The sequence below is a fragment of the Girardinichthys multiradiatus genome, chromosome 11 (genome assembly GCF_021462225.1).
Source record: "Girardinichthys multiradiatus isolate DD_20200921_A chromosome 11, DD_fGirMul_XY1, whole genome shotgun sequence".
Taxonomy (NCBI): domain Eukaryota; kingdom Metazoa; phylum Chordata; class Actinopteri; order Cyprinodontiformes; family Goodeidae; genus Girardinichthys; species Girardinichthys multiradiatus.
Genome location: NC_061804.1, coordinates 12,546,205 through 12,572,899, shown reverse-complemented (window position 1 = coordinate 12,572,899; position 26,695 = coordinate 12,546,205). Strand labels below are relative to the sequence as shown.

General features: G+C 39.0%; 1 protein-coding gene across 1 annotated transcript in view; it reads left to right on the top strand.

The window, feature by feature from the left end:
* Positions 1 to 1,508: 1,508 nt before the first annotated feature.
* Positions 1,509 to 26,695, top strand: part of jade2 (jade family PHD finger 2) — a 215,795-nt gene continuing 190,608 nt past the window's right edge. Inside the window, exons 1-3 of the mRNA XM_047378971.1 lie at positions 1,509 to 1,536; positions 1,688 to 1,751; positions 9,621 to 9,706. Of these exons, the coding sequence (XP_047234927.1) occupies positions 1,534 to 1,536; positions 1,688 to 1,751; positions 9,621 to 9,706 (153 nt within the window). The 5' untranslated portion in view covers positions 1,509 to 1,533. The remainder of the gene's footprint in view (positions 1,537 to 1,687; positions 1,752 to 9,620; positions 9,707 to 26,695) is intronic.

Here is a 26,695-nt window from a genome sequence, read left to right as displayed (position 1 = left end):
ATATTTTCCTTGTTTTCTATGTCTGCTCTTATGACATTTTTAGCACACTCTGTGTACCTCTATTATTTAAATCATGTTGGCATTTACATTATTGGCATGCAGTGTCTGTGTGTGTGAATATTGTACACCTAGTAGTCCGTTTTGGTACTGTTGGTACTGTAATAACGTAATAATGATGCGTTCTATAAGTATCAGCCTTACAGTGCTCTGATTGCATGCATTGATCTCTTAACTGACGGTAATACTTGCCTTTATGCTGCCATAGTAAAATGCTAGGAATCTTGACAGAGATCTGCAGGGTCTTTGTTTTGCTTCTCTATCTGGGTTTGTGTTGGTGCATGTTCAGCAAAGACGGTCAAAAAGTAGGGATAATCCAAAACATCAATAAGATTCAATCTATACGATTTCATTCATGGAGCATTGTTTTATTCAGACAACTTTTACACACAGTGTCCCACAGAAGTTCAAATGAGAAAACAGCATGGAAAACAACAACCCTCAACCTCTCCAAAAAAATAATACTGAGTAAATTACTGAGTAAAAACTAGTTATCAGACAACTAGTATAAGATGCCATATGTAGAACATAGGAAACACCTTCTAAAGATATAAAACACATCTAAAACACAAAAATACTTTACCAATAAAAAATAGACATAATATATTAAATTACCATTCATTTATGATAAAACTTGAAATGGTGCAAAATACTAGTCTTTTAGCAGGATTATTTGCTCAAGTAGTACAATGTCTGCCTATTAAATGTTATCCTTTGTGGTTGGGGCATTTCATGCTTCACAGGAAGTCATTTTAAGTTCTCATAGGTCCCTACACTGCTGCACCCTTACCTACTACAAATGTCTGACCAATTGCACAATATTTATAGGACATCACAAAAGAAAAAAGTCAAGAAAAAGCTGCAAGAACTCCCAAGCTAGGGCTGCAAGAACAGAAAGTATCATTTTGTTCTTGCAGCCCTGATGGAGAGATCAGATTTCTTCTTGTGGAGAATGTACAGACCTTAACGCTGTTTACTTTACCGACAGACATGCTGCCTCTCATAGTTTGTTGCAAACATAATTTTCAATCCTGAGTGAAATAATGGGTGGGAGTTGTCTTTTTGACTTGCATGAAGGTTAGGGCAGTTCCCTTTGTTCAGTAATTGTACACAGCTGACTGACAGCTGACCGAAACTGTGGGGGTGGGGAGTTGCACCTGCATCTTTTAAAAAGGACTTTTAACTGCATGGATCGAGAGTTTGTTTGGTTTTGAAACAGTTCTTCATCGAGTGTCCTTCGTCGCCTTCATAAAGCATTCTGTCGGCTGAAAAAAGCTGGTTTTATTCTGGGTTCATTCTGTTTCTTTAAACAGTTTAAGCTTAAAGGAAGAGGCATCTTAAATGAATCGTTGTGAGTATTACACTACTGAGATAAATTCACACGGCAGGACTGTTAGAATGTGAACAGCTGTATCTTTGTGACCTTCCCTGCAAGCCTGGAGCATTAATGTCTAAAGGTGATCAGCTCAGTTTGTCATGGTAGGAGTCCCCACTTGATGCTCCCAAAAGATTGGTGCTTTATGTCATAAACACCTTGGTTTTCTCATCTTCTCACTTGTTGTTTTTCTTCTCTCTTGCCTTTGCCCCACATCCTCCCCCTCTCTGTCCCTGCTTGCCTCACCCCTGACAGATGGAGAGTGAAAAGAAGAGGAGGAAATACTCCACGAGCAGCAATGACTCTGACACCACAGACAGTAAGTTGAAGAAAGAGCTGGGGCAAGATGAAATGTGGATATTTTTGTTCAGGGGAACCTGGAAGTGTGAGAAAGGTGAGCTCCTGTGCTGCTGAGGTACAGTTAGACATCTGACTTCAGTCAACTGCTGCAGAAGTGCTTCCTTTATAGTGTACAGTTTAAGGTTTTGTTAGTTACAATCGCAAACAGTGTGTTTTCTTAGCATTTTTTCTGATAGACAAGGTAGGATAAAAATTTTTTTTTCCTAAATTAATTGCAAATAGAAATCAGATGTATGGCATACATTTCTATTCAGCTCCACTGAGTCAATACTTTGTTGAACCACCAAGTCTTTTTGGGATTTTTCCAAACTGAAAAGTAGATAAGAATAAAAATGTTTACAGTGATTACTCATATCATCTGGATTGAAACGGTGAATAGACAATTCTTCTCGAGCTTATGACCTACCTCATTATTAAAACCATTTTGGTTTTTATTATCACTGTAATTGAAGTAAAGAAAATTAGCAATTCTCGTTTTACACCGAGTCTCCTCCTTCATTATCACTATCCTGACACTCTGAGGACAATCTATAATAGTAACACATTGGTCTTCAATGGATGGATGGCTATGTCACTTTCATGATTATTAGATTGAAAAATAAAATGCCAAACCTTCTATCTCAAGAAGCTCTGATATTTGAAGAAGATGAGATGTGCGGTTATCCCAAAGAAACAAGCTCAAGGTCTTGATATATCAAGATAATGAGACATTAAAACTGAATCTGCTCCAAGAGCACACAGTCTGGTAGAGATGCTATAATGAAATCGCTACCATGACAAAATGAGTTTAAAATCTGATGAGATGAAGAACTCACCTCTAGATATTTTCATGAATTAAATTTCCATGCTCTGACTCAAAATATTCATACAGCTTTACAGGTCCTTCTCAAAAAATGAGCATATTGTGATAAAGTTCATTATTTTCCATAATGTCATGATGAAAATTTAACATTCATATATTTTAGATTAATTGCACACTAACTGAAATATTTCAGATCTTTTATTGTCTTAATACGGATGATTGTGGCATACAACTCATGAAAACCCAAAATTCCTATCTCACAAAATTAGCATATTTCATCCGACCAATAAAAGAAAAGTGTTTTTAATACAAAAAACGTCAACCTTAAAATAATCATGTACAGTTATGCACTCAATACTTGGTCGGGAATCCTTTTGCATAAATGACTGCTTCCATGCGGCGTGGCATGGAGGCAATCAGCCTGTGGCACTGCTGAGGTCTTATGGAGGCCCAGGATGCTTCGATAGCGGCCTTTAGCTCATCCAGAGTGTTGGGTCTTGAGTCTCTCAACGTTCTCTTCACAATATCCCACAGATTCTCTATGGGGTTCAGGTCAGGAGAGTTGGCAGGCCAATTGAGCACAGTGATACCATGGTCAGTAAACCATTTACCAGTGGTTTTGGCACTGTGAGCAGGTGCCAGGTCGTGCTGAAAAATGAAATCTTCATCTCCATAAAGCTTTTCAGCAGATGGAAGCATGAAGTGCTCCAAAATCTCCTGATAGCTAGCTGCATTGACCCTGCCCTTGATAAAACACAGTGGACCAACACCAGCAGCTGACACGGCACCCCAGACCATCACTGACTGTGGGTACTTGACACTGGACTTCTGGCATTTTGGCATTTCCTTCTCCCCAGACTTGATTTCTGAATGACATGCAGAATTTGCTGTCATCCGAAAAAAGTACTTTGGACCACTGAGCAACAGTCCAGTGCTGCTTCTCTGTAGCCCAGGTCTGGGGAATGCGGCACCTGTAGCCCATTTCCTGCACACGCCTGTGCACGGTGGCTCTGGATGTTTCTACTCCAGACTCAGTCCACTGCTTCCGCAGGTCCCCCAAGGTCTGGAATCGGCCCTTCTCCACAATCTTCCTCAGGGTCCGGTCACCTCTTCTCGTTGTGCAGCGTTTTCTGCCACACTTTTTCCTTCCCACAGACTTCTCACTGAGGTGCCTTGATACAGCACTCCGGGAACAGCCTATTCGTTCAGAAATTTCTTTCTGTGTCTTACCCTCTTGCTTGAGGGTGTCAATAGTGGCCTTCTGGACAGCAGTCAGGTCGGCAGTCTTACCCATGATTGGGGTTTTGAGTGATGAACCAGGCTGGGAGTTTTAAAGGCCTCAGGAATCTTTTGCAGGTGTTTAGAGTTAACTCGTTGATTCAGATGATTAGGTTCATAGCTCGTTTAGAGACCCTTTTAATGATATGCTAATTTTGTGAGATAGGAATTTTGGGTTTTCATGAGCTGTATGCCAAAATCATCTGTATTAATACAATAAAAGACCTGAAATATTTCAGTTAGTGTGCAATGAATCTAAAATATATGAATGTTAAATTTTCATCATGACATTATGGAAAATAATGAACTTTATCACAATATGCTAATTTTTTGAGAAGGACCTGTATGTGTGTCGTGGCTGACTGAGGCTGAGGTGATAAACACTGAGAATTAAAACAATAGGTCACATAAAACAGTTGTACCTGTAATGGTTCCTAAAGGGATTGAGAAATTTTAAAATCTGGATATTTGATACTGAAAATGTGTCGGCTAAACGACTGGCTGCTGAACGATTCCCAGCGTTGATCAGATGAATCTGAACCTGACAGGAATTAGTCGAGTCTCCTTTTGAATAATGTCAGTTATTTGTTTATATTGAGAAAGTTTGTGAATTTGTTGAAAAATTGTAAAAAGTTGAAGACACTTTAATAACTAAAACTTTGAAATTTGATTGAATTAGGCACTTTTTAATCTCTGTATTTAGATATAAAAGCAAGAAATGCTTTAAGTGAAGTATTGTTCTTTGATAGTCAGTTTTCCCTTTTTTTTTTGCTGGTATTGTGTAGTAATTTAACTTTAAAGAGCAGGAACAGACATGAGCAAATTATAAAACTGTCCAGCTGACTTATTGGATTGTCAGGTTAGAAAATTTAAAGTTAGCTATTTTTAATGTCTGTGAGATGTTTAAAGTAATGTCAGAATTTGCACAAAAGAAGTAAAAAGCGCCTAAAATGGAAATGTTAATTGTACAAAAGCTAATATAAGAGTAGTTAGTATAAAAAAACAACTGTAAAATCCTGTTTTGCAGTGACTCTGCTCTACAATATAAATAACTGACCGCCAGGAAGGCTAGAAAAAATATTTTGGTTATCTTTTATGTTTATTTATATATTATACTTATCTAATCTAAAATGGGTTCCAGAAAATCTAACAAAAACTGGAGATTGGACTTTGCCCACAAAACTCTGTAGTAGTTTCACCACATTAAGCTCTCTGAGAAGCTGCACCTGCCGACTTTTTGTTTTTAGGTACATCATATTCCCTATTCTTAATTTTAGTTCAGTTCTTCGCTTGTTAATGTGACCTAAATCCAGATTTATCTGTGGCATATGTTCATTTCACATAATCACAGGTAAAGTTTCACTGGAGTGTTTTTTATTTTTTCTGATTTTATTTTGTCTTGGGGATCAGAGGAAGATGTCTGGTTTTGTTTGTAACATCTGCCTGGACTTTGGCTCAGGTGATGACTGAACTGCATTTTTAATCAATCTGGTTCTTAAAATACAGCGAGTATTCAAGTAGTAGTCAACAAAACTCTGATCTCATGTTTGGTTTAAGCGTGTTTTCTCAATATGGCCTGAAACACTTTGGAAGCTGTAAGCACATGCATCATGTAGTTAGTTAGCAAAGTGATAAATTAATATGAATTGATTTATGCATAGTTTAAAATATTGGCAGATATGTTTTTTTTCCCCAGAGCCTGACTCCTCAGAGCTGGGAACATCTGGCTACCAAGCCAAAAATAACGGTTCGCAGCCGCATGTAGAAATATACATGTCCTGCTGTCTTTTAACACAGTTTGCTGTAGTTAAGAAAAGAAAATTGTTAGGATTATCTTACTCTAGCTTATGTATGAAATATACTTTATTAGAGTTTATTGGGAAACCAAATATGTTTTTCCACTTGATGTCAAACAGGCAGTTTTGAGAACTACTGAATATTATAAAATAAGATTTCGGATCAACTGCTGGATTTTTGATTTAAGAATAATGTTTTTTTAGTGAGGAAAATGTTGCATTTGCATCTATAGTCAGAGTAATTATGGGTAATTATGGAGTTGTTCAAGTTGTTCACACCAAGGGCTGACCTGTCCTGACCTCTTATAGGTTTAACTGTTATGTGCTCACAGGTCTGTGTGTAGCATATTTTATAGCAGGTTTAATGGGCAGACCTAACTACCCCAGCCCGTTTTTAAAGCTATACCGTCTTTATTTTTCATTCTGAGCTTCTCCTGACCTCTGCAGCCTGGACTCCAGCTGTGTCTGTTCACTGGAGGTTATCAGGTTTCTAATTGAAGGATGCCCATGATAATTTTGGCTGCTGGGCCTCAAAGTGCGGCTTTTAATTAACACACAGCCATGATGGTAGCCTTCGTCTGCATGTTTGGTTATCTGGTCACAGTGACGGAGTCGTGCGGCTGCCATATGTTAGTCATGTAGATGTATCCTGTGTAATTATGATCCTAATGTACAGAAGTTCAGTATATGGACCAATTAAGTAGCTTTTTTCTATCTGCAGACCTGCATGGACGGACAACAAATATTGTGACACATAATAAATTAGACTATCAAAAAGTAAATTTATTTCTTGTGAAACCTTCAAAGGAGTGACTAAAACCAAGGAATGTAATGGTTGTAGCCCATATCCTGGTGACATCTGACACACAAATGGAGAATATATTATGTCCTACAACATTTGCTTTGATGGCACATTCTAGTTTTTGTTTTTTCTTTTTTGTTTTCTTCATTGAACAAGATCCAGCACTAATCCTGTGCAACTACTCACTATTGCCCCCTTAACACTGGACCTTTTACACCAAAGCATAAATAAATCAGCCAGAATCTAGATGATCTCTGCAGTCTTGGAGAGGTCTCCATGGGGTGCAAGAGGAGAGCAATGTGCTCCCCATTATAAGTTATGGAGCATGAGCTTTCTGATTGTTTTAAGCATTCACAAAACTTCCATTGGGTAATTTTGGTGCTTTAGTATCATGGTGGCAGGAGCCTGGTAGCAGCTGTACCAGCTTTTAATGATGTGTGGCCTTCCCTCACCGGTGTGGGTTGGTCACAGGAGAATTTCAAACAGGACTGGCTATGCTCTTCTGATCCTAAAACCAGGGACATAATCTTATGATGCCAACAACAGGCTGATTTTGATTTAATATTGAATTTATCTCAGTAGCTTAGTTGCTAAGCACATTGCCTCCTGCTTCTTCACAACCAAAAGCACCTCATCAAACATTTCCAACCAAAGATCCCATATCTCCACACCAACAAAATACAATAAGGGCCCTTGCACATGGAGATCAGAATGCACTGAGCTTCCAGTGAAAACCCTCTTATGGAGAAAGCACAAATCTCCAAATTCCACATAGGCTGCTATCTGAGTCTCTGATAACAGCTTCACTGGAGTGATTTTTAGTAATTTGGTGCAATAAGCTCCCATTAATCAGTAAGCAACAAAGTTTAGAGTGTTGCAACTGATTGAAGTTACTGAGCAGGATGGTTCAAATGGTGTACTACAGAAATCCCCCTCAGCTTTATCCTGACTACTAAACAGCTGACATGCTTTTGGTGTTTCCCCTGTCCTCTCCAGACAAACTGAAACTAATGGTAGAGGTGCAGAAATTCCCCATATTAATAGGGAAACATAATTCTCGGCACTGCACAGTGGAGCAGTTGGTAGCAAAAAGGCACTGGTTACGAATCCTGGCCTGGGGTCTTTCTGCATGGAGTTTGCATGTTGTGGGTTCTCTCCTGCTACTCCAGCAACCTTTAATGTAACTTATATCCATTACAATTTAACTGAAATCCAAACAAATCTGTGAGAAAAACAGATGTAAAAAATCCCTAGCCATAAATTGGTTGCATAAATGCGCACAGCCTCAAACTAATACTTTTTGATTCAGTTCCGGCATTCAACCTTCTTTGTTTACATACCTTCCTCCAGTTGTAGTGAATCTGATTAATCTGAAATAAAATTGTTCCAGCAAGATTTTCCTGATATTTGCATCCTTTAGCTAAAGTCATAGTTTGCAGAAAGGCTATAAAATATGAAAATTACTTGAATGTACAAGGGTATCAGTAAGGATAAGAATGCAAAAAGATCCATTGCATTATATGTCTGCTATGTTACAACAAAGATACAAAAGATATGGAACAACAGTGACTGGATGTTTCTCCAAAACTGATGAAAAGACCAGATGGAAACCGGTCGGAGAGGCTGCCAAGAGGCTGACAGCAGCTCTGAGGAGCTGCAGGGATGTCTGGTTGGAAATATGTGTGGATTAAAGAGTTGGTTTCCACGGCAAAAGCATTTTCTTCCCAAGAAAACATCCAGGTTTGACTAAAATCTGCCAAAATATTGTTAAAGAATGTGTTATGGTCTGGTGAAATTAAAAGTGAACTTTAGGCCACAATTTTAAAGGATAAGTTTAAATAAACACAACGGAGCACGTTTCCAAAAGAACGCCATAACCGCAATGACATATGGCAGTGGCAGCATTATGCTGTGGATTTACTTTTATTTAGTTGAAACTGGGGTTTCTGGAGTGGCCTGACCAGTCTCCAGACCTGAACCCAATAGAAAATCTGGATGGAGCTGAAACTCTGTTTTGCCCAGCGTCAGCCCCGAAGGAGTGGGCCAAAATCGCTGCTGCAGTGTATGCAAACCTGAAGGTTTCTGCACCAAATATTAAGTTTGATTTTTCTATTGAATCAACTTCTTATTTAATCCAGTAAAATGCAAATAAATTATTAAAATATTACACAACGGGATTTTTCTGGATTTGTTTTAAAGATTCTGTCTCTCATAGTGTACCTACGATGAGAGTGTGTTTGTTGTCTCTGAGTTGAAGAAGAAATCGGTCAATTCAGAAGGCAAATATGGTAGCAGCTATTCCCTGAGCTCTGCTAGATCCTGAGGAGTGAAGTCAGCATGGTGGCAGCACTGCTGTGGTGATACATGTTGAGTGGGTGGCATGCACGCTCCATGCGCTAAGATTCTGATGTGTTACATTAAACTAACATTTCTTCCAATGCACATTTAATCAAATGCACATCTTTCCTCGGTATTCACACTTAGAAATAAGCTTTCAAATATGATTTTTAGTGTTTCCTGAAAATGTAACCTATGTAAATGCACAGAAAATCCTCCATTGAGCTGTTAAATCAAGCGGTGGGTGGGATTTTGGCTCCAGTGTTTGGTTAATTACAATTAAGTTGTGTAATAACGAGCTCATAATGGAGCATAGTAGGCTTAACACTTTAACAAGATGTTATTTATATTGTCATTACCTAATTAACCTCTTCATGGATCGTCATTAGTCTGCCTCATTTAAAGCCTGACTCTGAGGGCAGTCACTGAGGTTGTTGCATGCCGGTTTTCTTTTATTTCATTTCTTCGAATCAAATTAATTTTAAAACGACAAAAACCCTGACCTCTTTCTCAAGGTCATTTAAAAAGGTTTGTTTTGCAGATTCCCTGCTGATTCATGATTGCTGCTGCTGAATTCATTAGGCTATTGTTGTTTTTGCAAAACAAATTTCTCCAGTCGGACGCCAGTTTCTCTGCATAGAAATTGACATTAACAGACATGTGTGAGGAAAAAGCTACAGCCAAGGACTTGACGACTCAAACAAACTGAATGCTTGCTTGATAAGAATTAAAATCATCGGAAAAAAGGGACAGAAAAGGTTTTCCTAAGAGCAGCTCCAAGCCTTAATATTTTTTTTTTTTGTCTTCCTCCAGGTCAAGTGACCTCCTGGTCCAGGTCCTCCAAGAATACCGGCACCAGTAGCACATGGGTCGGCCACCAGCACAAGAAACCATCAGAGGTAAGTAACTCGACTGGCTTGGGTTTTGTGACTCAGTAACTAGTGCTCTAGTTTGACTCTTTCCTACTGATTATGAGTGGGACCAGAACTGACCAGTTCTGATTGTACGGGTTAATTAGAACATGAAGATTTCTAATGAAAAACATATTTGCAGATTTAATGTAAATTTGTGTAAAGTAAAATTGTATTTAAATAGATTTTAATGTTATATAACCATTTCAAAGAGGCATATTTGTCCTTCTTTGTCCGTCCATTAAGCAAGGGAAAGGTGCAGGACCCCCTTTTCAGCCTGCTGACCAGCAGTGCACAGCAACTTGTGGGGGAGGGTCAGCACTTCACCTGGAGAAAACTCTGGTCAATCTGGCACTTTCTGCGGTATCTCATTGAGTAAATTTCCAGCCATAGGAACTTTTTAAATTTTTCTTTATACCTGTAACTTTTCATCATAAAATCTGTCAAAATGCAGATTCAGGTGATCTTTGTTGTTCCTGGAGGTACAGAGGTAGTTACTCAGTTGTTGCTGCTGTTTTTATGCAGAAAGGTGGCACACAATGAAGTTTTTTTTTTTTCCTCTAATGTTGTAGATTTATAGATTTATCAAGAAACGTTAATCACAAGCTGATTCCTCTTTCAAACGGAGACAATATTCACTTAAATCCAAGTGTGAGGTTACAACACTAGTCCAGCATCCGTTGCTGTATATTCGTGGCACAGACCTTTCTATCCAGTGTAAATACAGCTTTTTGCTGCCACCACAGCTAAATCAACCCCACTCGTGGATGGTAAGAATTGGCTGGCTTAAACACAGGGTTGGCACATCCATATAGTCATGATGAACGATCCCAAGTCCTCCTAAATGACCACCCTGTGGAAGAAACTGGCATAATCCAGTTGGAAACTGGTGAGCAGTACCAGTTGTGGCAAAGCAGTGCCTGCCACAATCACACATTCCTCCCACTCAGAGAAATTGGGTTCAAATCAGTTTGGGTTGTTTGTTTTTTAACCTTACCTTCAAACATTACTTTCCTTTTCTCCGAGTTGCAACAGATGTTTTTGAGCTAGAATGTGTACTTCCTAAGGTCTTCATAAAAGGAATGAGTGCTAATTTGCACTTTATCTGGGAAGTTTCTCCATCCTGCCTCCACAAAGTGTCTCAAACTGAAGGGAGGATGACAGTTTTTTTTGTTGTTTTTTTTTGCATAAGAGAAAACTAAATCCTTGCCCTTAAAGTGCGAGTCCTCAGGAGAGCATCTGTCGAGCTTGAACATTTGAGGCTTCCTTCGCCTTCACCCAGTTAACCACAGGCTGTTGGAAGGTCCTGTCAGCAATCAGTCCCTCAGTAATTACTGCTGTAGCTCTCTGCTCTGACCCGGGCCTCCTCTGAGGAGCCAGGGGCCACATTCCCTTTCATAATGCTGCCTCTGCACTCTTGGGGAAGGCTGATGCTTTGTGCTGCATTATTTTGCGCTTCTTCAGAGGCAGAGAGTGATGGGAAAGGTCACATTAAAAAAGAAAAAGACAGATCCCTTCACAACTTAGCTTTTTCAGTCAAGAGAAGCATCTGAAAAGACGCCGTAAAAGATTTCATCTTTGTTTATATGAAAGTGTTGGTTCAGCTGCAGCGATATGGCCAGAACCCACTATTCTATAAGCTTATCTGCACATGCATGGACAGTAGATTTCAATTTTGAAAACTAGCAAAGGTTTTCTAGTGAATTTAGTAGTTTTGTTCAAACAGAAACTGAGATGTCTTGCAAGAGAACTGTTAATTTTAAAGGATAGGAGTGCAGGTGATTTAATGCCTAAAATGTATCAAATTATACTTATTTGTTTTTGTAGTCAGATTTTTTTTTTGGGGGGGAGGTTAACTTCTTTTACTCCCATCAGGACAATGTTCTTGAAAATGCCTCTTTTTTCAGTTCGGTGTGCGCAGTCTGTATAAACACTGAGAAGATAAATCATTCTTAAAGAGTTGATTAACATGTTTTTTTCAAGTGCCCAAATGTTTATATAACGGTAATGATATTTTACCATGTTTGATGCCACGTTTTACTCTTTTAGTAAATACTGACAGACTTAAACTCCTAATATAACTTTACCGTTCAAATTCAACACTTGAACACGTCTTTCCTTTGGCCACTGTCAGTGTGAAGCCATGTGAGGAAACAACAGATGTTTTTTCATGTCATGTGTTATGACCATGATGACAAGCCTTCCCTGTTTTACATCAAGCTTAGCAAGACATTTGACGTCTCTTTTTTGGAGTCATCGTGCAGTTTCTCAACTTATGACCTGCAGTTGTATCATTTTTATTTTTCACTGTGTCCATAAAGAATGGGAGGTGAGGTACAGTAGGGTTGTGACAATACAAAAATATCCAAATATTATTTAAATGTGTTGCTTCCCTTTTTAGCGAAAAAGTACACAAAACAACAAGTGTTTATAAGCCTGTATAAAGGTTTGTAACGTGCATAATTTTAATTTCAGGGTGTTGGTCTGTGTGCTTCCACATGATTGTCACTTTTCTGCTGAAACACTGAAACATTCTCACTAAGCGACAAAGAAAGGGGTTTTTCTCTCTATTTTTATAGAATTGATTGAAGAACAATGACCAACAGAGAACTTAAATACTGAGGGAAATGTGAGAAATGATTTTGGAGATAGGTGTGTGGAGGAGCTGTGGTAGAAGGTAAGCAGGGAAACTTAAGGAGGGAGACTAATTACCACGAAGGAGCAGAACGTAGACACAAGGCGCCACTTAACCAGGGGAAAAGACAAATGGTGATCTAAGAGAAATAAATCCAAATGTACAAAGAACAGAACACCAAAATAACCTACAAACCTAAACATAAATGAATGAAGTAATATGGAAATGCCTTACAAACAATAATGAACACAGATAAATCAACTGAATATGGGAAGACCTAAAGAAGATAACAAGGAAATCATAAAAATATATACACAAAAGAAACCAGAACACTTACGGATCATGACACTTATCATCTTTTAATGATCAACTTGAGTAAGCAAGGTGGGTTGCTACCGGTTCGGTACAACTTGAACTCGAAAGGTCAGCTTCAGTCTGGGTCCACTGTTTAACATTTACTTTTTATGTTATTTGACACATTAGCTGATAATTGCTTTACTACTGAGCTCTGAGGTAATAGAGGTGATGCTCTGGTGGACATTTTCCTGCCTTAATTCGTCCCCGCAGTAGAAGTGAGTGTTGTGTGCACCATCTCCTCACTGGGGGAACTCAGACCGACATAATACGTTAACGGCCTACCAGGAAGTAGCTAATATGGAAATGTTTAACGTTAGCTCTAGCCGTACTTTAAAGGAACCTTATTGTAACGCAAAGGTGCCACCAGAGCTTATCGGTGCAACACTCTGGTTGTACCTGCCATATCAGAGGAGCTTTAAGCTTCCATCAGTAGCTCACTGTTTTGTTTAACTCCCACTATTTTTAATAAACGTATCAACCAACAGCATATGCTTTGCACTTTTTTATGTTGAATAAAACTGCTAAATCTTAGCAGCATAAACTTTAATGCATAAATGAAGAAATTCTTCAATTTTTCAAAGTTACTACTACAAATAAACATCACATTTGGTTTCTTTTTTATATTAAAGACCTTAGAAAGAAATTCAGAATCAGTCAAAACCACAATACACTAGTCAGTGAAAGCCTGATTGGTGCATCTCTAGTTTTTCACCTTTTTGAAGTGTGATGGCTTTTACATTGTTTTATGTTTAGGATACCAGATTTTTATGAAAGCTGTGGATAATTGTAATTTAATTCAGATTTGTTTTAATAATTCAGTTTAAGGGACAGTTAGTTGTTGGATTTTGTTTTTTAACACATTGTTTTTTACTATAGTAGCATATTTTGAGACTTATAAAATAGACAGACCTACTACTTCCAGGTCCTTTTTTTTTAATAAACACAAAAACGCTGGTATCTTTAGAAACGGGTGGTGTTTAAAGGTGATGCAACATCTTCACCACTGTTCTTTGCTGGAAAGAAAGCTGTACAGTGGCTAAAAATGTGTAAATGTTCATGAAAAGATGCTCACCCTTGGTTAAGCGGTTTAGCGGGAAGCACAGTGGACTTGTAATGACAGTTGTTTTTTTTTCTATAAATGAAATGTCTTTTCTAATCTCTCGCTCCAGCTTCGACCTTTTTTGTATTTTAAGAAGTGGTTTAGATGGTTTTGCTTGGCCGAAGGACACAGTTAAATGCTTCCTCCTTTCTACAGCTGTTTTATCTAATTAAAGATGAGGGTTTAGATTAAAGATTTAGAACATTGTTGCAGACAAACAGGAAGGAATTATGACATGCAGTACACATAGAACATTTGGTCTGCCGATTAATGGTTATGATCTGCTGGTTAGAGCAATAAAAACACAAAGGGTGCGAGTAAAGAGAGCCCTCCTAGTATGAGAGCTCTGTCTTTTAAAGTTATGAGCTGGATCTCCAGAGACCAAAGCAGATCTTCACTTCTTCAGAGAAATCTCCCTCTTCTCTCTTGGGAACAGTATGACAGCTGTTATAATACTGTATCATGGTACAAGGACACACATGTTTGTGGCATGGGGTGGTGCCTGCCGCAACGTAATGAGACAGCAAGATGAATATCCACACTTTGTACTCGTGGGGGATTTCCTCTCAGCTTGTGATATTGAAATTTTCCACCACACACACAGATGGGAGTACCTGTGTTCAAAACGTGAGACAGGTTTTTGTGTTTTCTAGCTAGTCAAAAGCGATGTACTTGCCAGTAGCTAATTTAAGGTTTGATGTTATTTCTCATTAATTTTAACAGCATACTGAAGGTGACACCTAAAAGTTCTCAGACAGCAGCGTTATGTTACACATGTATGTTGGTATACTGTACTAACTGTATTAAAAGACTCCACAGATCTGGTTCATCCTTGGGTTCAATTTCCAGATGACTCAAGGTGTTGCGTTCATCTGGTCAAGTAATTATACACAAGTATAAACTCCATGGGAATGTCCAGTCATCATATCGTTCTGGAAGGAGATGGGTTCTGTGTCCTGGAGATAAACGGGTTTTGGTGCATAATATGCGAACTAACCCCAGAACAAAAGCAAAACAGCTTGTGAAAATGTCTGCTGAAGCTGTTAATAGTGTCATTGTCCACAGTTACATGAGTCATGTACTGAAAGGCCACTCGGAAAGGAAGAAACCATTACTCTAAAAGCAGCATAAAAAGCTGAATTATAGTTTACAAATACATTTGTGGACAAGACCATAATTTTTGGAGAGATGTTCTGTGGTTTACTGAAGCAATAAAAAGGTGTTCAGCCACAATGACCATCGTTACATTTGGCGAAAAAAAGAGGGAAGCTTGTAAGCATGACGTCACCGTGCCAACTGTGAAGTACGGTGGTGGCAGCATCATGTTATTTGCTGATGTCAAGCTTCAATCTTAGACCTGTTTAACCACAAAGTCACAGCAGCTTAATAGGGCTTTGGAGACAGACTTTATTGGGATGATCACAATCACTCTTAATGTGACGCTGTTTTAAAGCTACAGTTGGCAAGCTATTTGCAGCATATCTGTTAAGTAGCCAGCTGCAGGTTAGCTGTCTGACTGCTAATATCAGCTTGATATACAGGTCCTTCTCAAAATATTAGCACATTGTGATAAAGTTCATTATTTTCCATAATGTCATGATGAAAATTTAACATTCATATATTTTAGATTCATTGCACACTAACTGAAATATATCAGGTCTTTTATTGTCTTAATACAGATGATTTTGGCATACAGCTCATGAAAACCCAAAATTCCTATCTCACAAAATTAGCATATTTAATCCGACCAATAAAAGAAAAGTGTTTTTAATACAAAAACGTCAACCTTCAAATAATCATGTACAGTTATGCACTCAATACTTGGTCGGGAATCCTTTTGCAGAAATGACTGCTTCAATGCGGCGTGGCATGGAGGCAATCAGCCTGTGGCACTGCTGAGGTCTTATGGATGCTTCGATAGCGGCCTTTAGCTCATCCAGAGTGTTGGGTCTTGAGTCTCTCAACGTTCTCTTCACAATATCCCACAGATTCTCTATGGGGTTCAGGTCAGGAGAGTTGGCAGGCCAATTGAGCACAGTGATACCATGGTCAGTAAACCATTTACCAGTGGTTTTGGCACTGTGAGCAGGTGCCAGGTCGTGCTGAAAAATGAAATCTTCATCTCCATAAAGCTTTTCAGCAGATGGAAGCATGAAGTGCTCCAAAATCTCCTGATAGCTAGCTGCATTGACCCTGCCCTTGATAAAACACAGTGGACCAACACCAGCAGCTGACACGGCACCCCAGACCATCACTGACTGTGGGTACTTGACAATGGACTTCTGGCATTTTGGCATTTCCTTCTCCCCAGTCTTCCTCCAGACTCTGGCATCTTGATTTCCGAATGACATGCAGAATTTGCTTTCATCCGAAAAAAGTACTTTGGACCACTGAGCAACAGTCCAGTGCTGCTTCTCTGTAGCCCAGGTCTGGGGAATGCGGCACCTGTAGCCCATTTCCTGCACAAGCCTGTGCACGGTGGCTCTGGATGTTTCTACTCCAGACTCAGTCCACTGCTTCCGCAGGTCCCCCAAGGTCTGGAATCGGCCCTTCTCCACAATCTTCCTCAGGGTCCGGTCACCTCTTCTCGTTGTGCAGCGTTTTCTGCCACACTTTTTCCTTCCCACAGACTTCCCACTGAGGTGCTTTGATACAGCACTCTGGGAACAGCCTATTCGTTCAGAAATTTCTTTCTGTGTCTTACCCTCTTGCTTGAGGGTGTCAATAGTGGCCTTCTGGACAGCAGTCAGGTCGGCAGTCTTACCCATGATTGGGGTTTTGAGTGATGAACCAGGCTGGGAGTTTTAAAGGCCTCAGGAATCTTTTGCAGGTGTTTAGAGTTAACTCGTTGATTCAGATGATTAGGTTCATAGCTCGTTTAGAGACCCTTTTAATGATATGCTAATTTTGTGAGATAGGAATTTTGGGTTTTCATGAGCTGTATGCCAAAATCATCTGTATTAAGACAATAAAAGACCTGAAATATTTCAGTTAGTGTGCAATGAATCTAAAATATATGAATGTTAAATTTTCATCATGACAGTATGGAAAATAATTAACTTTATCACAATATGCTAATATTTTGAGAAGGACCTGTACTCCCAGAGTTGGTCTATAAAGAGCAGAACTGGAAAAAAAGTATTCTATATTATTTCTTACATATATGTATCAAAATGTTATGCAACATGTATGTTAAATGTGTATTTTATTCTTTTTCATTTTTATCTGTGCTGTCGGGCACTTTCTGTTACATTTGCGTTTGAAAAGTGCTTTTTAAATAAAGTTAGGTGGAGAGGATGATAAATATTGGCGGTTTACTGTTGCAAGATCTAGTGCCCTTGAGAACTGCATATAGGAAAAAACATGTTTTAGGCATGTGCTAAATGTGTTTAAGATTAGTTAAGGTGCAACATCATCATCTCTGCTTCTGCTAAATAAGTTTTTGTCAAGTTGATAGGGATAGGATTAATACCGACTACAGAAAGTGCTCGTAAAACCTCAATTCTTTTAATTAAAACCAAAGTTTGCATGTGACTGAGAGGTGTAAATGTGTGGACAGCGCTTTCGTTTAAAAAAAATTTGGTCAATCATTGAGGGGAATCAAGAGATATTAGCGGTTTTGACTAAATTATCCCGTCTTTGAAGGAGTGTGGCTCACACCGTCAGAGTCAGCACACATATGCTGTGAGAAATTAATCTCCATGGTGAAATACAGGTCTGAAGATCTACACTTATTTATGTCACAGTACAATTTACATCTTGGCAATTTACAGAAAGCCGTGACTTTCTAACAGTGCAACAGTCGATAAGTATGAAATAACCCATTTTCACAGCTGGGAAGGGGAGTCAGTTGGTGTTACGTGCCTGATAAACTGCAGAGGAATGGCACTCATTATGTAGCTTAATTTTTCACTAGATGTCTCGTGAAAGGAGTTTTTTCATGATATTTTGCTTCTTGAAATGAGCTTTCAGTTGGTCAAAGTACTTCAATATCCTGTGAAGCCGTGAGGCACCTGAAGGGTAATAAACTAAGATGTCTACATCTTGTACTCATGTTAGAAACTTTTTACAGCCTAGAACACTCTGAGGTGATAGTCGGTACACCTCGCTGACTATCGTCTGAGGAAGGAAGTGGTATCATTGGGGTTTCCCAACAAAGACGGAGCAGGTGCGAAGCGATCTTGGTTGTGTTGCTGCCTTCCTGTATTGATTTGTATCTCAATACTACATGTTTGTGTTTATGTAAAGGCAAATAAGGTGCATTCACAATGTCAATGTTTGTGCAAAGAGCTGAATTTGTTCACTAAAAACACTTTTCCTTGTCTATTTGACCTTTTAGCTGAAAGACATTTTGATGTGGGACCAAATTAGTGCAGTGATATTTTGACTGAGTTAATTTAGAAACTGTGACATTAATGGTAATGTAATGGGATGCTTTATGTTAATTATAACGCAAAAGGTCAGTTGACTAATTCTTTGTATGGGCAGGAGATATTTTGGGTACCAGAGGAAATGGTTTGACTTGCCTAGAGCTTGTAAGTAGAGCTGCACCGATCAGGCTCTTACGGGCCAACACAGACGATTGTTTTTTTTTTTTGTTTTTCCAAGGTTTAACCTTCAGATTTCTGATTAATTGGATTTTCTTCCTTTAAAATATACCGCTGTCCTTTAATTCAACACTGAAGTGGGACAAGTGTTTATCTTTTTGTCTTGGGACAAAAAGTGTTTTAGGTTCCTTAATAGGGGCACAAGCATTTCCCCTTTGATCCGTCCTTGAAAAAGTGTTCATACTCATTAAACTTTTACAATTTCTTACATTATGTGATGCTACAGGTGCAATATCTTGTGTTTTTGGGGATTTCATATGATATACAGCAACAAAGTAGTGCAGGATTGCGAAGTAAAATGAAAAGGATACATATTTTTCCCATTTTTCTTTTATGAATAAAAATCTGAAAAGTGTGGCTTGCACTTGCATTCAGCCCTCCAGAGTCAAACCTTGTGTAGAACCACCTTTTACTACAAATACAGCTTCAAGCCTTTTGGTGGTACAAATATATTCAATACATTGACATTTGTGGTTTTAATGTGACAAAATCTGAAAAAGTTAGAAGGGGTACAAATACTTTTGCCATGCAAAATGTGATCAGCCGATCAAAAGTAAGACCGATCAAGGGAAAATTATCAATTTTCAATCCCTGCTGTGAAGATGTGTTGTTGACACCTAACTGGGCATTCATTACTAAATTTGTCTCTATATATACACTGCTCAAAAAAATAAAGGGAACACTCAAATAACACATCCTAGATCTGAATGAATGAAATATTCTCATTGAATACTTTGTTCTGTACAAAATTGAATGTGCTGACAACAAAATCACACAAAAATCATCAATGGAAATCAAATTTATTAACTAATGGAGGCCTGGATTTGGAGTCAGACACAAAATTAAAGTGGAAAAACACACTACAGGCTGATTCAACTTTGATGTAATGTCCTTAAAACAAGTCAAAATGAGGCTCAGTTTTGTGTGTGGCCTCCATGTGTCTGTATGACCTCCCTACAACCCCTGGGCATGCTCCTGATGAGACGGCGGATGGTCTCCTGAGGGATCTCCTCCCAGACCTGGACTAAAGCATCCACCAACTCCTGGACAGTCTGTGGTGCAACGTGACGTTGGTGGATGGAGCGAGGCATGATGTCCAAGATGTGCTCAATCGGATTCAGGTCTGGGGAACGGGCGGGCCAGTCCATAGCTTCAATGTCTTCATCTTGAAGGAACTCCTGACACACTCCAGCCACATGAGGTCTAGCATTGTCCTGCATTAGGAGGAACCCAGGTCCAACCGCACCAGCATATGGTCTCACAAGGGGTCTGAGGATCTCATCTCGGTACCTAATGGCAGTCAGGCTACCTCTGGCGAGCACATGGAGGACCATGCTGCCCTCCAAAGAAATACCACCCCACACCATTACTGACCCACTGCCAAACCGGTCATGCTGAAGGATGTTGGAGGCAGCAGATCGCTCTCCACGGTGTCTCCAGACTCTGTCACATCTGTCACATGTGCTCAGTGTGAACTTGCTTTCATCTGTGAAGAGCACAGAGCGCCAGTGGCGAATTTGCCAATCCTGGTGTTCTCTGGCAAATGCCAAGCGTCCTGCACGGTGTTGGGCTGTGAGCACAACCTCCATTTGTCGACGTCGGGCCCTCATACCATCCTCATGGAGTCGGTTTCTAACCGTTTGTGCAGACACATGCACATTTGTGGCCTGCTGGAGGTCATTTTGCAGGGCTCTGGCAGTGCTCCTCCTGTTCCTCCTTGCACAAAGGCGGAGGTAGTGGTCCTGCTGCTGGGTTGTTGCCCTCCTACGGCCTCCTCCACGTCTCCTGGTGTACTGGTCTGTCTCCTGGTAGGGCCTCCAGGCTCTGGACACTACGCTGACAGACACAGCAAACCTTCTTGCCATAGTTCGCATTGATGTGCCATCCTGGATGAGCTCGCCGAGGGAGTTTTCCTCGTTTATAATAATTGGCTCATATTTTCCACCGCATGGCTGCACTTCCGCCGCTGAAAAACATCTCGCTGAGCTGATTACAGACGTGGAGAAAAAACACGGACTCTTTCATCACAATACTGGGAGATTTTAACAGTGCAAACCTCTCCAATTAACTCCCCAAATACAGACAGCATATTAAGTGTCCCACCAGAGACCAAAACACACTGGACCATTGTTACACAGCTTTAAAGGACTCATATCATGCTGTTACCAGGGGTGCTCTGGTTTTTTTTGGATCATTCTCTTATCCACCTCATCCCAACATACAGACAGAGTGTTTACTGTTAGGTAAATTGGTCTCTTTAAACTGCCCTTAGGTGTGAATGAGTGTGTACGTGGTTTTTTATCCTGTATGTCTCTGTGTTGCCCTGCGATGGATCGGCGATTTGTCCAGGATGTGCCCTGCCTCTTGCCCGTAGACTCCTGGAGATAGGCACCAGCTCCCCTGAATGATTGGATGCAGTAAAATATGCCAACTTAGATAAATTTTGCCCATGTGATCTTAAATAATTGACTTAATTTGACTGTTTAATACCATAATTAGTACTGAATTGAGCAGGATGTAATTAAATGTGAATCTGACTATATGATTAAAGTGATTGAATCTGGACCTGATTGGACTCTATATAATTGGAAATTACCTGGACCTGCCGATCTTGTAAAAGGGCTTTTAGATTCCATTTGTTGTGAATTGGTTGCTACAAAATTTAATGAAACAGAAATATTGTTGAAAAATATTTGTAAAATAAACCTGTTTGTTTATAAAGCTTGGCATCTTACAGCTGCAATGCTTTTGTTGTGCTGTATAGATCTACATGGTTAACCGATCATGTGTAAATTTACAAAAATGCACCTATTGTGAATTTGTTTGTGTGAGCTCCTAACAGCTGCTGTGGCTCATTAGGGTCTGCTAGAAACAGCTGTGATGCTCCATAGCAACCAGATATAAACAGCTTGGAGTTGGTGTTGGTTTTTTTTCTTTTCGCTCATACAAACAGAAACTCTCACGCTGTTTGCCAAGTCCAGTAGATGGATGGAGCAGTGGCGGAGAGCTTTGCATGTCGACACATACCAATTGCGAAATGATTCCCAACACACACGTGCCGATGGACGCACTGTCACACACACACTTGCATTCACACACTGTGAGCCAACATGGCCTCCAGCTGTTGGGTTAAACACCAAGTCTAAAACATTATTCCTCCCCCCCTTTACAGCAAATAGAGCCAAATAAAATGGGTATTGTTACTGTAAAGTCTGGGAGCAGTGTTTTGAATAGCTTGGAGGGGTGATGGAGATCATTTGTCTTGTCTGGTAAACAGGGCACTGTAATAAGAATCAGCTTTATTGCCACGTTTGTGCACACAAACAAGGATTTTTTCAAAATAAATACATGGAAATAATGGACACAAGTGACTTTACAAGAGAAGATAATGTGAGATCAGACCAATTATGCATGGTGGTGTTCTGGAACTTTGACTGTGAAGTGTTCATCAAACAGCCTTGGGGAAGAAACTGTCTCTGTGGCGGCTGGTTTTAGCAGACAGCGCTGTGTAATGCCAACCTGAAGGTAAATGCCTAAACAGTTTGTGTGTGGGGTCTGCAGAGATTTTAGCTGCCCTTTTTCTGACCCTAGACCTGTATAAGTCCTGGATGGGGGAAAGGTCAACCCTACTGATTCTCTCTGCACACCTGATTGTTTGTTGCAGTCTGGACCTGTCCTGTTTTGTGGATGAGCCAAACCACACTGAGATGGACGAACACAGGACAGACTTCTAAGTGCAATAGCAGAAATGCATGTATACTTTTCTCTAAGTTGGTATGGACCATATGCTGCAGTTTCTTATCTCCACCTTCCTAGGGGACACCTGAAAGTTTCGGGTCAAAACTGACAATTCTTTAGAAATATTCATAATTTAATTTACCCTGACAGAAAAAGACTGTTCCATCTAAACATTTATCCCATGTCATGATGCTACTACCATCATGTTGCACTGTGAGTATGGCATTCTTTAGGTGATGCAGAGTTGTTTTTGGAAAAGTTCAGAGATATTAAGTAGTTTTTAGTTTCTTTCTTATACTGGTCCAGCTCTTAGCAGCTCCATTTAGTGATGCAACTGAAAGCAACACTTTCCCCCACAAGCTTTTAGTAGATTTTAGCTGGGGCTAGATGCTTTCTTTGGAAGAAGAGGCTTTTGTCCAGCAATCCTTTTGCTTATTCAACATAAATGGAGAATAGCTGATTGTCACATGTAGAGCACAACCAGTATTTGGCAAAAATTCATTTTGGAGCAACAACAGTTTTTCTAATGTATCATTCCTATATTTTCTACAGATATGTGACTGTTTTCACTATGGCATGATATATCTTTATAATGATGTGACTCAAAAGGTGTATTTTTCTTAGGGTGTGCACCACGGTTATTGCAATTTTTATTTATTTATTACATTTTTACGTGCCTAAAAGATATGTCACATTAAAGGCAGAAAAATGTTGTCATAGCCATTTTAACAGGGGTGCATATTCTTTGGAGATCCACTGCGTGTAGCTGAATGTCATCAGTATAGAAATAAAATGTCAGAAGGATTGAATGATGCTATCTACCAAAGAAACTGTAGTAGTAAAATAAAAGACCCAGGACTGAACCTTGTAGAACCTCACAGGTTAGAGAGAGGCTAGAAAAATACCTGTTCCCCAACAAACCTCTGATAACTGCCACAGCAAGTAAAATTTCACTGTCAAGATCTAGTAAGGCCGTTACAACAGCTCCCCGTGTCGGAAGCAATTTATAAATTAAGATAGGCCTGCGCAAAGTGCTGTTTTTGAATACCAGACTGAAAATAATCACTTTGAATTTCCACAGCCTCTTTTTCATTACGTTAATATCAACTTGTCATTTTGAAATTGCCCAAAAATGTACAATATGACTGGCTGGATTGTTTCTTTACTAATGGAATAACCTTCTGCATAATATTGTTTTGATTTAATTTTATTCATATGCTTTAAATTGGGTTATTAATCAAAATCATTAAATAAGTGTTCTTACAGTACTCAATCATTGAGGGTTTACGGAGTTAAGCTGTGTGTTTTTATTCAAAATGAGGTGTTTTGACAAAGATTGATTAATTACATTCTCACATAGAAGTGCTATACTATACAAGAACAAGATAATATCTTAGAAAAATATATATAATTAGGGGACAGTAGCACAAATCCAACATAGAAGTCTGACAGGAGACTACAAACTGTTTAAAAGCCAAAGGTAATAGGCTGATTGATGTCACTGCCCCATCGTTAAGATGCAAACAGATCTGGCTGTAATTGCATCTGTGGAGTCTATTTAACTGACTTGCTGCATTTTTATGTGTATTTCTATAGTTTATGGGATTAATATATTCCTATGATGAACCTTATTAAAAGAAAACAGGAAAAACAGGCTTACATCCAACAGTCTCAGTTCTTACAGCAGCTTTTACTGGTATAAGATTTTGAACACTATCAATTAAAATGCAATAGAGTTAAATGTTAGTTAATAAAATCCCTTATTAAAGCAGCGCTGTGAAGTGGTCTGAAAATGAGGAATGCCTGACGTGAAGATGAAATTACTATTTCCACTGATTTTCATAAGAATATTTTTATTATAATCCAGCACAGTCTGAATATTTTTATTAGTCCTTTTTTTTTTTTTATACAGATGCTCATCTGATGCATTTGGAGTATTTATAGGACAGCCTCCGTGTTGACCTGCTGTCAGTATCTTGACATTTTGTTATTTTGGCCCTAAGTAAGTGTATGGCCCTGCTATGACACTAAAACCTCAGGGTTAAGCCTCAGGTTGCATCGCTAAGCTGCAAATCTCACCCGTAGTACGAACGGCTATGAATGACAGCCCCAGAAAATTTGGAGGATGCTGGCCTAAGAGATGAGCTGGCTGGAGACGGCTCGAACCACTAAATTGAGCTGAAATGACTAAGACATCTTGCTCTGTGCAGCATAAACCACCCATTTAGAATATAAACCAGCAATAGATCTGTCAGATGGTGTTTAGACTTTAGGTTCTTCTATCCAAGCTCTATGAAACCATAGAGCAGCCATGCTCGACCTGACTTTTATATAAACCTCTTTGGTTGTTCTCTCTTGGTAAATCCAGCTTCTTTAAGCGTGACAACTGAATCAAGTTTCAGTCTGTGCAGATATGTGAGGCAGCATCTTGTAGCTTTTTTGATTGTTTCAGCCACACATCTGTAAAACTAGGTCATGTCTCCCCCCCCCCTTGCTTTTTCTTGCCATTTTACCAGATCGTCTGCCTGAGCTGCCATAAGAAGAATGATATTTGCATCAGGGTCCGTGGGGAAAAATTGACTTATGGCTTTTGCTGCTTAAGTCTCCTTGGATATTTTTTTTGTCAGTGACCCAGTTTTTAAGGTTTATTCATTGAGAAAAGTTATTTTTCACTTTCATGCTCTCTCATTCCTTGCTTTATATGCACAATTTTACTACACCTCACACTTTGGAGCTGCTGAGGAAAGGTAGAACGTCTCTGAGTATCCACTGAGTGGTTTGGGTGTTCTTAAATCTACCCTGCAATTGGTATGAAATTATACTATAGGTTTAGTTTTTACATATTTAATTAACTACTGAGGAAAAGAGTTGATTTTATGATTGAGGCAAACTTCAGTTAGAGATAAACTTGCATGTTTTCTCTAATTGTTGGACCACATTTAGACAGATTGTTTTAATTTCCTATTTAATTTAATTCAAATATCCCACACAATTAATAAAAAATTCACAAAGCCTAAGTCAAAACTTAAAGACAGCTTGATTTTATTCTGTTTTCAGTAGTGAAACTGGTAACAATATTGATGTTTTGAAGAAAAAAAAAACTTTTTTTTGAGGGCTAAAATGTAAGAACATTGAATATTAAGACATACTCACCTGCCACTTTATTAGGCACAGCCATCTTATACCAGATTTGACCCCTTCTTGTACTTTGACTGGTATTCTTTTTAAAGTTTTTTTTTTAATGTAGTTTTGTTGACCTCCCTTCCTTTATTTTCCAGTAACCCACTTCAGAACTGCCTTTATTATTTATGGCATACATTCATTTATGGGCCTATCTCTCCATGCATCATAGTTCAATTGGTCCTAAGGGCCTAATTTGTGTTTGATTATATTTCTGTTGGTTGAACTTATCATTTTAACAAAGTACCTGTTTAGTGGAACAAGCACTCACCTTTTCCTGGTTTGTCTCCTAAGCACGGCGGGGTTGCAAAAGGGAGAAACATGCTCCAGGTGGTGCCTAAAAGATTTTGAGGGGTAGTGCTTAGAATAGTTATGCTAAATTTCATACATTTTTTTTGATTGACCTTCGATTTGTTTGTTTAGTTGTAAAGATTTGTATTAAAGTAATTGGTTATTGGGTAACGTGTTAGATTTGTGTAATTTATTTGTTGTTTTCTGATTGCCTCCTTTCATGGTTTCTTCCTGTGAATCATTCAGGGTAGACTGGTTTATGTCAGGCTTGAAATGTTGTTTATTCAAAGGTGGTATTTGATTCTAACTGGTGGTTAGTTGAGGTTCCATTTCATTTCTGTCATCCCGAACCAGCCTGCCCTCTCATTTTTGACATCAAAAAAGTATTTTTGTCCACACAACTGCTGCTTGGTGGATATTTTGTCTTTTTGAGACCATCTTCTATGTGAATCAGTGAGCCGGTTGTGTTTGGAAATACCAGTAAATAAGCACTTTCTGAGATACTCATGCCAACTCCCCTGGCATCAACTACCATGGCACTTGAAACTCGCCTTCCTTCACCATTCTGACACTCAGTTGTAACTAAACTATGGCAACACATCTTCACCAGGTATAAGTGCCTAAATGCATATTACTGATAGAAGGAAATGGCTCACATTTTGTATAGTCAAGCACTGAAGCTGTACAGGCTGTAAACTGACAAGAAGATGCTTTCTGGATGTGATTTAAGAAATAATTTAGTCTGGTTTCCTAAAAGAAAAATGTCAGTTTCTGCATGAAAACTTTGAAGATAGTAATGACATACAACCCTGGCAGGAACACAAACTCCTCATCTTGACCTTGACTTATACATCAAGTGTGCTTGCTCCATATGTAGCTTTGTAGCTTATCAGGTTAAGATTCTCTGTTATTAAACACCATTTATTTATTTTTTGCTTGTCAGTCTTGGATTAAAACACATCTACATCTAAACTGCTAATATAGATGTCTAGCCTCAATGTAGACACCCAAACCCTTCAGTTGTTATCCATAATATATAACAAATTGTGACTTAGGCATCTATAGATAAT